Source organism: Chionomys nivalis, chromosome 3 (genome assembly GCF_950005125.1).
Source record: "Chionomys nivalis chromosome 3, mChiNiv1.1, whole genome shotgun sequence".
NCBI classification, from domain to species: Eukaryota; Metazoa; Chordata; class Mammalia; order Rodentia; family Cricetidae; genus Chionomys; species Chionomys nivalis.
The window spans coordinates 104,930,028-104,943,947 of NC_080088.1; the positions used below are offsets into that span (position 1 = coordinate 104,930,028).

General features: G+C 51.0%; 1 protein-coding gene across 2 annotated transcripts in view; it reads right to left on the minus strand.

Moving 5' to 3' along the window:
• Positions 1-3,017: 3,017 nt before the first annotated feature.
• Adgrd1 (adhesion G protein-coupled receptor D1) overlaps positions 3,018-13,920 on the minus strand; it is a 113,162-nt gene continuing 102,259 nt past the window's right edge. For both annotated transcript variants that reach the window (XM_057765957.1, XM_057765958.1), the window contains 5 exons: positions 8,536-8,627; positions 6,694-6,820; positions 6,365-6,406; positions 5,990-6,082; positions 3,018-5,056 (listed from right to left, as the gene is read on the minus strand). In XM_057765957.1, the coding sequence (XP_057621940.1) occupies positions 4,961-5,056; positions 5,990-6,082; positions 6,365-6,406; positions 6,694-6,820; positions 8,536-8,627 (450 nt within the window). In that variant the 3' untranslated portion in view covers positions 3,018-4,960. The remainder of the gene's footprint in view (positions 5,057-5,989; positions 6,083-6,364; positions 6,407-6,693; positions 6,821-8,535; positions 8,628-13,920) is intronic.

Genomic DNA, 13,920 nt, shown 5'->3' on the forward strand with positions numbered 1-13,920 from the left:
CGCGGTGCATTGGAGGGCTACTGTATCCCAGCCAGGGACCTGGGTCTCTCACATCCATCCTCACTGATCAACTGTACCTAGAAACTTCTTTATACTAACTACCTGTGGGCTCTAAAATTGACAGCACAGTGTCCCTGGGAAATAGGGGCAGCCACCCTTGTAGCTCAGGGGCTGAGGGGCTGCTATGCCAATCCCTAGAGACGGGGAAATGACAGAGATTGAGCCTGGAGTAGTGTCGCACGCCTTTAATCCCAGCACTCAGGAAGCAGAGACAGCCGGATCTCTGAGTTCGAGGCCAGCCTGGTCTACAGAGTTAGTTCCAGGACAGCCAGAGCTACACAGTGAAACCCTGACTTAAAAACCAAATAAATAAAGTTTCTGTGGTTAATGTCTTAAGCATCATCATGGAAAAGGAACAAAGCATGCAAAACAGATGGGAGAGGTCAATAGGCAGACACAGAAGTGACTATCAGAATGCAATCTTCCACTTAAAGCCCTCCTCCAGCAATACAGAAGGCCTCCGGAGACCATGGTGACTCCAGACAGCCAGGGAAGGAGTGAGTAGTTTGTAAACAGACTAAGAAACTGCTAAACAGAAACAGAAGGTGTTCTAAGAGTCCTGGGGGCAGGAGCTGACTCCCCTCCCCCCCCACATGAAAGAGGAAGCTGTGTGAACCTGGGAAGAGACTGTAGTGTGTGTGTGTGTGTGTGTGTGTGTGTGTGTGTGTGTGTGTGTGTGTGTAACAATGACTGGTCAGTGAGTGACTCAGTTGGTAAAGGTACTTGATGCCAGGCCTGCCAACCTGAGTTGATCTCCAGAACCCGCAGGATGGAAGGAGAAACCAATACCAGCATATAGCCCTCTGATTCAACCATGAACTCCAGCATGGGCTAGGTCTGAGTCTCTGTCTCTCTCAAAGTAATTTTAAAAATAAAGACAGGAGCTAGAGAGACAGCTCATTGCTTAAGAGCATTTCCTGTTCTGGTAGAGTACTGGGGGTGCATCTCCAGCACCCACATGCCAGTTCATAACTGTCTGTAACTCTAGCTCCAGGAGACTGATACCCTCTTTGGGTATTGTACACACATGGTGCACAGACATATACACAGGTGAAAGACCCACAGACATGAAGTTCTTTTTTTTTTTTCTTTTCTTTTTTTGGTTTTTTTGAGACAGCGTTTCTCTGTAGCTTTGGTGCCTGTCCCGGAACTAGCTCTTACAGACCAGGCTAGCCTCAAACTCCCAGAGATCCGCCTGCCTCTGCCTCCTGAGTGCTGGGATTAAAGGCGAGCGCCACCACTGCCCGGCATGAAGATCTTTTAATCATATGATGTTTTCAATTAAAATGAATAAAGTCAACAGTAATGACTGAGAGCTTCCCAACATACCAACTATGCATGCAGGAAGCTTGCATGGAGCAACACACACACACGCACACACACACACACACACACTCGGAAAGTCAACCAAGACGCGCCATTAAAATTGTGCAAAGCCCAGGTAAATTTCTCCTTAGTCGGATGTGGGAGCCCAGATTACCCACAAAGTAACAAGAATAGCATTCCAGGGAACTTCCTATCAACTCTGCTCAGGAAGATGGTGGTGGTGGTGGGGGTGATAGCTGAGCAATTGAAAGAAGAAAACACACCAGTGTCGAATTACATAATTCTAGCAAAATCACCCTATGAAGAAAATTATCTCAGACAAGTGGCCGGGGGATGGATACTCAGCACAGCTTCCTGGCAGGAAATGGTGAGTTTCTTCAGAAAGCAGAGAGATTAGATCGGATAGAAGCCCTAATTAACGTGAAGAACAGAGCCCCAGGAGTGGAATATCCGAGAAGAAATAAGGGAAGGTGGGATAAAACGCTGTTTTGGTTCCTAATTGATTTAAGAACTAACCGTTCAGCTACGGTAGCACGGCAGCAGTCTTACCTTATTGAGTTTTACCTTTTGCAGTTTCTGCTACCTGTGGTCTGCCACAGTCTAAAAGTGTGAAAGGAAAAGATCCCAGAAATAAATAATTAAATTTTTTAAAAAACTGCATGCCCTTCTGAGGGATGCCATAAAACCTCATGCTGTCCTGTTCTATCCACCTGGAATGTGAATCTTCCGTCTGTCTAGTGTGTCCATGTCATGCATGCCTCCTGCCTGTTAGCTGGAAGCATCCGCACCACATGATGCTTCCTGCTCGTCCGGCTAGCACATGTCCCGCCACATATAGGATCGATCCATCAGTGTACAGCAGCCACACTGTACGTGCCCCCTGCTTGTTGGTCTGTCACATCCATGCCATATATTCTTCTCAGCAGCCTTGGTCATGAGATCAGCAGTGACTGGATCAAATCATGCTTTATCTAGGAGGCTAATGTTACGCTATGATGCCCAGGTCATCAACACATCTCATCTGGTCTCACAGGCATTGTGCCACCTCCCATCCTCCCAGGAAGAAAACACAAGCATAGTGCATTAAGAGAAATATCAGAGTCACGCCTCTCCTGACATTGCTATAGTTTGACGATCACTGTTGCTTTTAATCTTTTACTAGGACTATAAGTCACAACCCACCGGCCAATGAGAGGGGCTGGACCTACCGTAAGGGTGGCTGGTGAAATCAAACACCTGCTAGGCTGCACATCAACCAAACTCTCCAGCATTAGCCCAAACCTTCCCCTGCCACCAAGAGCTAATTTTAGCAGAATAAAGAAGCAGCAGGTTGCAGCCAGTGAGGGAAATGCAATTGGAAGGACCGTCTACTACAGCAAACAGCCTAGAAAGACCCAAGCCAGACAGCTCCCTCTGTGGTTCCCTTCCTTCCCGAGCCTGCCGTCTGCGCTGGGGTGCTCCCACCCACCCCTGGATACAGACCCCTGGGCTGGAATATACCGGGTATGCAGTAGGCGCTGGGGCTTTGGGGACAGCGTCGTGTTCAGGTGCCACTAAGCACAGATTGTGAAGCTCGACACTCTAGTTAAGGACATTAAGAGTTTATTTCATCAAAATCGCAACATGTCTTCACGATAGCAGCAACTCATCATCTCCCCTCTGCCGTAACTTCTCACACACACCATTCTTTCTAATTTATGTGGGGCCAAATTACACACAGATAATAAATGATTGCAGAAGCCAAAGTCGGTAGTCTATAAATAAACCGCACGCTCTCACTCACTGGGAACGGGTAGCCGAGACAGGGTCTGCTCTTGACTTCTCTCTATATATCAGCTACGTAAGAGCGAGTATTACCAAAAAGCCAGAAACTGAGCATTCCGTGGGAAGTAAAGCCAGCCCTGGCCTGCCATGCATCAGTGGGAGCCCAGTACGCGTGGAAGGGATACAGTGTTCTCACTACTGGGAGCTCAGCAGGGCAGGTTGGACCCTGGGTCACTGGTGTCTGGTTTGAGGAGTAGTGAGATGCTGAGCAGTGACCACACACATTCTATAGACGGGACTTGTCACCGAGCACAGAGTCTCGGCATGGCCTCAGCCTGCATTGGCCACAGGGGCTGCAGGAGAGTCACAGGGGCCCAGTTGGCTGATAGATTTAAGTCCTGGCTTGAACAGCACAAAGTCGGGTCCTATAGCCTTATGGCTTCTGGAAGAGATGCCTGCATGGGGGCTGTCACTTAGGGGCTGGGGTGTGGCTCAGTGTGGAGTGCTTGCCTAGCTATGCCAGGCCCTGGCTCCATTTCTGTACAGTGGAGAAAAGAAGAGAAAACAATTTAAGCCAAAAAGATCCATAGAACTGAGTGGAAACATATTCTAAAGCCAAGAAAGTGGGCGGGGGGGGGGGGTGCAGGTAGGAGCTCAGGGATGTCATGGGAAGTGAGGATTTTCCAGTATCAGGGCCAGACTGGTCGTCTGGGCTGTGCATGTCACAAACACTTAGGTTCCTGTCCTAAGACAACTTAGGCTAGTTGGACCTTCACAGCCTGTTCCATTATTCTCCGTGATCCCCACCCACACGAGGATCTTGTTGACAAGCGGTTGTCACAGTGACTGCACCTCCCAGAGCTAAGTCATACCTCCAGTGGCCACCCTGCCTAGTGGTGGAGACTTGGTGCGGTCACTAATGGTGTGGATGGTCTGATGTGTGACATGAAGGACATCCAGCTGTTTTGTTCCTCACTGGCTCTTACACAGAGGTGGTAATGCCAAAGCCACGAGAAAGCAGACCATAGGGGTAGCTGCACTAGCAGAAAATCAGGAGACTCTGATGCAGGTGGATGTCCAGCAGGGGGTCTCGGCCCTGGAGGAGGCAAGGGACAGTAGAGAGGCTCATGTCTGAAAAGGCTTTCTAAGGCTGGCTTTAGGTCCAGCAAGGCACAGCTTGCAAGAAGTAGGCTGAGTCAGTTCCTAAGCAGTGGCTCCGTTAGGCTGTCTTCACAAGACTCCATACACAGGAGAGTGGGTGACTCCAGACAGGCAAAGGCAGAGACCCCAGAACTGGTGAGAGGTGGCCCAATTAGTGGCCCTTTACATAAAGATGTACATTCCAATTGGTGCTGTCCTCATTCCCCCACATAACCCAGCTACCTCTGTTGACCCTTTGGAGACACACAGGAGCTGAAATATCCCCCAGGACTCCGAGTCTCCATCAAGGCTGAGGCTATGCCCTCCTGTGGCTGCATCCTTAGGCCTCATTTACCACAGCCTTGCTGGTGCGGTGCTCTGTGCACAGGGTAACAAGGGAGGTTTACACTTAGGTGTCACCAAGGACTACTTTGTGCTCTGGGGTCCACAGAGAACAGAAGTGCCTACCGCATCAGTGAAGAAGGGTCACATCATCGCTGGCCACACCCCCCTGAGTCAACTTGCAGTGCTAGGGAAACACTCTGTACTGCATAGGTCGGGGCTGTAAACTCAGGCCGAGGCAGCAAGGAAAGGGACCCATGATGGAGGCAGGGTGTGCATTTTTCTCTGCTACAGGGAAGGCACTCGTTTTGAGTGGCAGTCACCCTGATCACACAGCGGATAGGTCCACACGGTGGGCAGAATGGCTGCTCTTGTCCCATGGGCTTAACTTTGTAGATGCCGTGCCTGGCCGGGTCCCGTTGACCTACAAAACACAAAGGGAGGTGTGGAGATAATTTCAAGAGATAGAGTTCATTCCGTGTGAATACAAAGAGCTTTGGGTCGGGGACCATGTGAGGATCTGGGGTCCCACTTCTGAGACACAGGTTCTGAACACTCAAAGAGTCCAGACCAGAACCCATGCAGGTTCCTTGCCCACCCAGCCCAGGTTCTTTGCTCATTACCAGTCAGCCAGGTGCACTCTCTTCATGGAACATGCCATACGTGTGGAGGGGTGGGGGGTTGGGGGCTGCTAGACAAAGCTAAGCTTCATCTTTGCTCTCCTGAGTTGTTTATTCCCGTGAAGAAGATAGACAATGGCCATTAGGCAAATGGCTGAGGTGGGAGTTTGGCCATAAGTCAGCAACACTTTTACCTAGTGCCATCCAAGGAGGAAACCCTAGAGCAGTGGTTCTCAACCTGTGGGTCTCGACCCCTTTGGAGGTTGCCTATCAGATATCCTGCGTATCCGATATTTACATTATGACTCATAACCGTAGCAAAATTGCAGTTACAAAGCAGCAATGAAAATAATTTTATGGATGTGGGGGTGGTCACAACACGAGGAACTGCATTAAAGGGTCGCAGCATTAGGGAGGTTGAGAACTGCAAGGGGTTAGTAAATGGCAGAGAATTGGACTGCATCTACACCTTTCCAGGGGCCTGGAGAAGAGGGTGCAGTGGGTGGAGCTCTGTATTTAAACAATGGCTTGCAAGGAGCATGCATCCTCCATTAAGCAGAGGCTATGTCTGTCTGCGAAGCAGGCTTGCAGCCAGGTTGATGTCCAGGTTTGCTGGTTCAGGTAACAGCCACACTAACAAGGACCCTGAGAATGGTGAGGGGGAAGAGGAAGGCATTTGGAACTGGTTTAGTAAAGCCAGGGAAGGGGCTCAGGAAGACCTGACCCATTGTACTCACGATATCTGAACTGAAGGGCTTCGTGCTTGTGGTACGGCCAGAGCTGCTCGTGAGGGACCACACCTTGGTCTTGTGCTTGAAGGCGGCTCTCACCTTGAAAGGCAGAAGAAGGAGCCTTAGCAGGAACTCCAGAGAATGGCATAGCAAATTCTCAGGGGTCGTTGCCAACAGCCTCTAGAGACTTGCTCTGTCCTGAGCCCCAAGCACCCAACGCAAGGGCAGGGCATCAAAGTTGGTACAGTATCGACTTCAAAGCCAGTGGTTCCTAAGGAGAGCCTGACAAGGGTTGTATCACCCTAGACAGCACTGCCCTTCTCTGTGCCCTCATGGAAGTGAGAAGTCACTTGGAGCTGTGAGGGGGTGGGATAGACGTACCTCTGAGTTTAGGAGACAGTGAAAAAGGAAGATGAAAAGGCCCTGGGAAGGAAGGGAAGAGAGTGTCAGAGCCACGCATGACACAAGGTCCCCCCAACACTCAATTCTGATGGTGACATGAGCACAGGTCACTGTAGGGGGCTTGCAGCCCCAGGGAAGGGGAGATTTCCAGATGGCTCAATTCAGGGACAGTCTAAGACCCTGATCATCACCCCAATTTCCAAGCAGAGGACACCAGACTGCCTTAGCTGCGTCTTGGTGTTCACACCCAACAGGGATGATGGGAGCAGACCATGCTGCCAACCTGTTGGCCTGCAGGCTCCCCTTACCTGCAAGGAGTTGAGCACAGCAAACATATATTGGAAGACCAGGGCCCGGTCACTGACAGCAAGCACTCCAAACACCCATGAGGTTCCCAGAATGGGTAGCAACACAGCAACAGCCTTGGCTGTCAACCTGGAACAAGGGAGGTGGCATTCATGTTAGCAGTGGGCAGGCAGACTAGACCAGGAGGGCCTTGGGGTGCCAAGTCTGCAGGGAGAAGAAATGGCTCAGTGGGGAATGAGATTGGTTGTCTGTGGACACTTGAGGGCATGGTGCTTTCCACTGTAGCTCTGCCTTCCCAGAGTACACTTATACCTGAAGCCTCTGGAGCCCAGATAGGGCCAGCACTTGGTGGTGCTTCTGCAGAGAGACGTAGGGGTGAAAAGACCTCCTAGCTGAGCTCTGGGAGAGATGGCGGATAGAACGGGGGTAGTAGGATTGCATATGTCCTGGACACAGTGCCAACCTTGGTACTACAGGGGCCAGGCTAAGATAGGAACAAAAACCTGGGCTGGGTATGAAAGCTGGGTAAGGATGGTGACCCTGACCACTGAAGGCCTTAGGGCTGAAGGTGGAGTGAGAAAGAACAGCCCCCCTCCCGGTCAGGCCACAGTGGGCAGGGGACAGACCCAGGATCCCCTACCCCTCAGAGGAAAGTGGACAGGAAGTGCTCCTGATGCTCCTGAATGTGCTTCCTCATTCAGGCACAGCCTAGAAGGTTCCAGGGGGCAGAAAAAGCCCAAGAGAGCTGCCACTTCTCAAGTTAATGTATAGGGTTTAGAATAATTATCTCATTGATTTGCTGTTGCCTGTTCATAGTTTTTTGCTCAATACACTGTTTTTAAAGTGGCTTACAGGATACCAGTAGCCTGGCACCCCAGTTGTTATTGCAGGAGCTCCCAAACCACCTGTGACGGGGCTCTCAGCCGTGATCCTTAGGGTTCAGGATACTGACAGTTCCCTATGGTCAAGGAGGACTATGAGTCTTGGGTTCATGAGTCCCAGGAGTGAATCCCACTCCACTGGGTACAAGGTCTGACCATGATCACCATAGCGTTCCCGCCCCCCACCACCACCAAACAGGAAGGAAGACACTCTCCCAAAGAGGACACTGGCCACTGCTGTTCTGCCTCTGGTCAGAGGGGGGAGTGTGGATTTGGGCATGAAGCCCATTCAAAGGAGAGACACAAAATGGGAACTGAGCCCAGGGGGCTGTATCTTCGTCTATGGGGTATCTTATAGGCTCAGGACTTTATGGTCACTGTGTCTCCTGCCCCATCCAGTTGCTGCAGGTTTTTCTGATATTTGCCATTGGCAGGCCCCAGTAGATAAACACCAGGAACCCAGGCAACCTCAATTGACATGTCAATTCCGTGGGAGATGGGGTAGTTCCAAAGACTCCTTCTCCTTTAGTGGTAGCCCAGTGTGCGTGGAACACTGCTTTCTAGGATGCTCCCTCGCACGGCATCCCAAGAAGAGGGCCCTGATAGTCCCTTTCCACTGTGAAGGAAGTGAGGGTCAGAGGGGCCCATTGCTGCTGGAATTAGAAGTCAAATTTCCATCTCTAGAATCTTCGTTTCCCCTCCCTCCAGCTGTCTCTGATTCTGACTAGAGAAGCCCCCAGGGGACATATTCATACGGCTGCATTAAGATCTCATCTTGCGTCACCAGGAGTAAGGAGAGGAATAAGGACCCAAACCAACCAAGACTGGCCATGCAGGTCTTGTGAATGCAGAGCCAGGTGAAGACTCAGGTGCGGGTCCCGGGAAGCAACCTTGTCCCCCCTGAAGCCTCAAGTGGCCCCCATGGGCAGTGCAGTGGGGTGTGGACACTTGGGGTCAACTTACTTGAAGGCACTAGGGTCCCCATGTATCTTGTAGTTGTCGGTGCTGACGTGGGAGATGACCCTCGTCACAGCTACCAGGATGACAATGTTGACCTGCGAGAGAGGAGAGAGAGGGAAGCAGTGAGAAGCAGGGCCCACCCTCAGGACACAGGGACATGCCCCGCGACAGCCACTCCTCCGCCAACAGGGACACAGCAGGGACAGATTCAAGGCAATTCTCTGGGCTTTCAGCAGGACAGATGCCACCTAAGCCTGTCCCGCAAGCATCATGGCAGGAAGCATGAGTGTGACCTTTGGGGTCAAATGAGTCAGTCAGAGCTCATCTCATGCTTGTTCACTCCGTCTGACCTTGGACACCTCTGTGGGTCTTGGGAATCTCTGCTTCCCACCAAGTGAGAAAGATTGGCTAGGGCAAACTGACCGGGGAAAGAGTAGATGCCTCATTTGTCCAGCCCTTGTATGGCAGCTGGCTCTCACCACACACATACTGATTGATGTTTGAAAGTCACAGCAGTGAGGTGTGTTATCTGTACCCAGAACTGCCTCTGTTCCAGGGTGGGGACATGGGGACATGCTGGGTGGCTCCCATGCTGGGCCAGCAATCAGGAGTCTCAGCTCTGGCCCAGCTCCTCCCCTCCTGGCAGTCTCTTGAATCCTAACTGCTAAGGGACACGGTGTGACTAGCTGGGGGAATGACTCACAGTCTCTTTCTGCTTGAGGGACCTCCAGTAGGTTGGGAGAGCCACACTTGTAGCCAGAGCCCATTCCCTTAAGTGCTAAAATCTTCATGGTCATTAGGAAGCCAGCTCCAGGCTCATGACCTTAGAACTGACAGAGCTTTCGCCATCAGGCCTCCCAGGGACACTGTTAGCCTGTCCAGCCTTGTGCACTGCCAGACCGGGCAGACCTGGAGAGGCCTGCAGTCAAGACCTCTGACCCCCACAGCCTTGCAGCAAGATGCCTGCATCCGTAGCCAAGGTGACTGTGTCCCAGTCCATTCTGAGACCCCTCTGATTTGGGGGGACTTGGGACGCTTTCCCCTCCCGGATTCCAGCTGGTACTTTTCCACTGCAGCCCTCTCCCTTTGCCTCCTCCTGGCTCCCATCCGTCATTGGGAGCCTTTTGTTAAAGGTTTTCAGCAGAGACAATTCTGGGTCTGTGCTCTGCCGGGAAAATGAGGCACCGTGGGTACCTTGCCTGTCCTGTCTAGACTCTTGCTTATGCTACCGTCAGACACGAACAAAAGCTTAACCGTCACTTTCCCCTGGTGCCTTGTTGCCCTGGGTAACAACAGAGTCTCCCGAGGTCGGAGAAGATGAGAAAGGTTAATGCATAACCAGCTAGCACAGTGTCACGCAGCATCCAGTAATTCAGCTTCCCTCCAGCCTTCCCACAACTGATGACAGCGGCCAGAAAACCGCATTTGACAGGAGCAAGAAGAGGCAGTGGGAGTGGTGGGCCGCTGGCTTTTAGACTCAGTTGTGCTCCAAGTCGGACAATGACAGAAGTCGGAGGGAGCTATTTGTGGTGACTGATTCAAGGGGCAGGGGCGTCACCTCAGACCACTACGGCCATTGACACCTGCGAGCATCCTGCTGTCTTCAGTCACGGTGCCCCAGGCTGTGTGCCCCCATATCTTACAGAGCACCCACTGTGTTCCCAAGAGAGAGTGGAGAAACCCCAGCTCACAAAGTCATGGACCCTTCTGATCATCCTGAAATTCAGCAGATTTGGGGGGGAGGGGCGATTAATAAATGCTGTTTTGTTTGTATGCTTTCAGTTCCTTTCCGGGGTGCTGGGTTTCTAATAACACAATTCTTCCTGCTGTCCTCCTGATTGGGGAGGGTGGTAAGAGCAATTCCCTTTCTCGTTGGCATGCTGTCAGCCTGCCCCTTTCAGTTTGGGAATTTATAGCTTAACTACCTCACACACCTGCAAAGCCTGTTGGCTAATGATTGGAAGCAAATTGGTTATGCACTGCGGGGCTCTCTATAGGACAGACCTGTGACACAGCCATGGTCCCTTCTTCTGCCTAAAGCCCCAAGGCCCTGGATCCCCTGAAGGAAACACTACTAGTGTAAAGATACAGATGGAGGTGCCCAGTCTGCAGAAAACCCTTGGTGATGGGGAAGCTAGTACCAAGCCTGCTCCCTTGAAGATAGTTGATACTTGGGGATGGAGGAATGGATGTGGGCAAAGATTGTTCATATATCCAGATCTTTTTCATATATTGTCTGACTACTTTTTAATTTGGAGCAATTATAAATTAAAAGGAAAATCACTTGAAACTCATTTCGGCGAACACGTCAACAGCATCCCTGGGGTGGGGTCCCAAAGCTATTTAGCTGGGCTAGGTTCTAGTGACTCAGGGATGGTAGTGGACCTGGCGACGGGCCACTGGGATGCTGCCTGTGGGAGAGATTCTGATACCTTGTGTGAGGTCAGAGGTCATACTAGCCAGCTCCTCATGTGAGTTGAGAAACTGCATCATGACCAGCAGGTCACTTGAGCTCACAGTCACAGCTCCTCCTCCACACACTAGAAAAGGAGGCTCCATCTCAGATCTCAGATTAAAGACCAGAGGTATAGCTTCATGTTCCCAGTCTTGCTTCCTAAACCAGGCTGCCAACAGGGCCACCAACTCATGTTGGTGTTTCACACACATGCAGATGTAACAGGCGGTGACTTCAGGGCTCTTTGACTGAACTGCTCAAGAACCACAGTGTTTCAGCACCAGCACGGCTGCTCATATTGCTCCATCCCCCACTCATCACAATTTCTATTTTTTAAATGTTTCTCTGGGTTTGATTTCTGCCCTCCACACAGCCAAGGACCTTAGACCTGGTCCACCATATCTGTAGCGACTTATCCACATCTGTGGGTTTGCATCTGTTGCTGTGCCAGGACCATCCTGGCGGCTGCGGCACCGGGAGAGGCTGATCCTGCATCTGTGTAGGAATTCAAGCTAGTGGCTTACAGACAACATAATCTAGAATTGCACAGAACTACAAAACAGGGTGGCCTCTTGGCTCGGTTCTTCTCGCTCTGGTCCACGTTCAGCTCCGTTCTGTTCGCTCTGTTCTAGCAGAATTAGGGAGGCCTGATTTGGTTGAGATGCTGTGTAACGTGACTGTCAGGGGTTTGCAGCAATTTGCGTGGCCCGTCAGGATGAGGACAAACTATTGAGGGCAAATAATAAAGGTACAATTCCAAGCTGTATTTCAGAATAGAAGAGGAAAACTGCACACCAGGCAGTCAAACCTAAAACCGATCACAGGCCAACATGACCCAGGAAAAGATTACGGTGGCCTCTGGGGGACAAAGGAGGCATGGTAGGTGAAGTGAAGCCTCTGGGGTTGGGCCAGGCTCTGCAGCTCTGTCAGCTCAGGGCTATCTTGGAGCTTGTGGAAAACCATTGGGATGAGCACCAGCGTTTTACAGGGAGAAGAAGCTATCCACATCTGCACACACATACACAATTTATAGTGTTCCCAGTGCTACACTGTGTCCCAGAATTCCTGTGTCTATGTCTGCCTGGGAACTCTAAAGCCGCAGCCTTGTATGTGGCTCTGGACTTATGTGCCTATAGCTCTGTATCTTTGTGCCTGTATTTCTGTGTAATCATGGATCTATGTGCCCATAGCTCTATCTATCTATGTGCCTATAATTCTGTGTCTGTAGTTCTGTCTGTCTGTCTATCTATCTATCTATCTATCTGGACCTGTAGCTTCGTGGATCTGAGGATCTATGTCTGTAGCTCTGTGTATTTATATACATATGAACCTGTAGCTCTATAGACTGTGGATCTAGGAGCCTATAGCCTTGTGGATCTGAGGATCTATGGGCCTGTAGCTCTGCATCTGCATCTATACTTGTGTCTGTGTCTATAGTTGGCTTCTCGGGAAAGACAGGGATTTTGAATACTAGACTCCTCTTTCTTATACCTGGAGGCACCGTCCTCCTCTCCTTGTTGGGACAGGCACAGCCCAATCCACCGTGGGCCACAGTCTGCAGTACCCATTCTCTTCCTGAAGTCTCTCTTCTTCGTGGGGGATGGTAGTGTCCTTGCTCCTTGAGCTAACCTGCATTCCCTTGTGGTCAAGCTTCTACTGCATAACCACAGACTATCACAGCGTTTTGAGGTGGGGCATTCAAAGAGGTGATATATTAAACTGAGGTCATTTGTATGGGTTGTACTCAAACAGAACTATGGCCTCCCACAGGCAAATGGCCAAGGAGAGAGGGAACCAGGGAAACTGACCTGCTGAGCTTTTGATTTCAGATAGCTGGCTTCTGGAATAGTAAGAGAGTAATTTCCTTCATTCAAGCCCCTGGTCTATGGTACTTTCTTGCAAGATCTTGAGCAGATGAAGTCCTGGGGGAACTTCTGGTCCATTGGACAGGGCTTCATTTAGCATCATTAAGTGGGATGCTGGGTCCTGATGCTGGGGGCTCAGTTCTGCTTTTCTCTTTGGCTCAAGGTCTCGGTGGTCAGCTACTGTGCACAACCTCCCACACCTGCAGCCTAGCCCTCGCTAGAACAAGTAAAACTACACCTTCGGACACATATCCTACTTTTTAAAATGACTCTACTTGAGAAGTTTGCAAACCAGCCGGGCGGTGGTTGCGCACCCTTTTAATCCCCGCACCAGGGAGGCAGGTGGATCTCTGGGTTCAAGGCCAGCACAGAATACAGAGTGAGTCTCAGAACAGCCAGGGCCACACGGAGAAACCCTGTCTCCAAAACCTGGGCTGGAAAGGGGGTTCTGCAGTTAAGAGCATGTACTGCTCTTGCAAAGGACCTGAGGCTGGTTCCCAGCAGCGACACCGGGGGTCTCATAACTGACTGTAACCCCTGCTCTGAGGAATCCTGTGCTTCCAGTCTCCACGGGCTCCTGCACTCACACTCACGGGCACAAACCCGCACAAAGATGCATACATCCACAACATTAAAAATGATAAAAATAAATCTTGAAAACTGTGCCAGCCGTGCAGGGTGGGTTTTTTTTAATGCATATAAAGTCTAAGCTTGGGGAGGTAGTTCCACACTGCTCCCCAGGGAGCCGCCATTTGGGAGTATCCGCCCCACATTTTCTCAGCCATTTCCCACTTGCATGAGAATAAGTGCCCATGGAGAGCTTTTACACAAATGGGGTCAGGCCACGCTTGACATCCAAAACTTGCTTCCTTCATTTGGAAGTAAGGCAGAGAACCACTGGGTGAATGAGGGCATGGCTCAGGAGGGCACAAACCACTCCATCTTCGGGGGGCAGGGGGCGGGGCATGAAAATGCCATTCCACCTTTTACCCCAGCACCCAGTCTGAGGCCTGGCAGTCAGCAGGACTGGCCACGGTGTGCCTCACACCAGAGATTGGCTACCTCTTT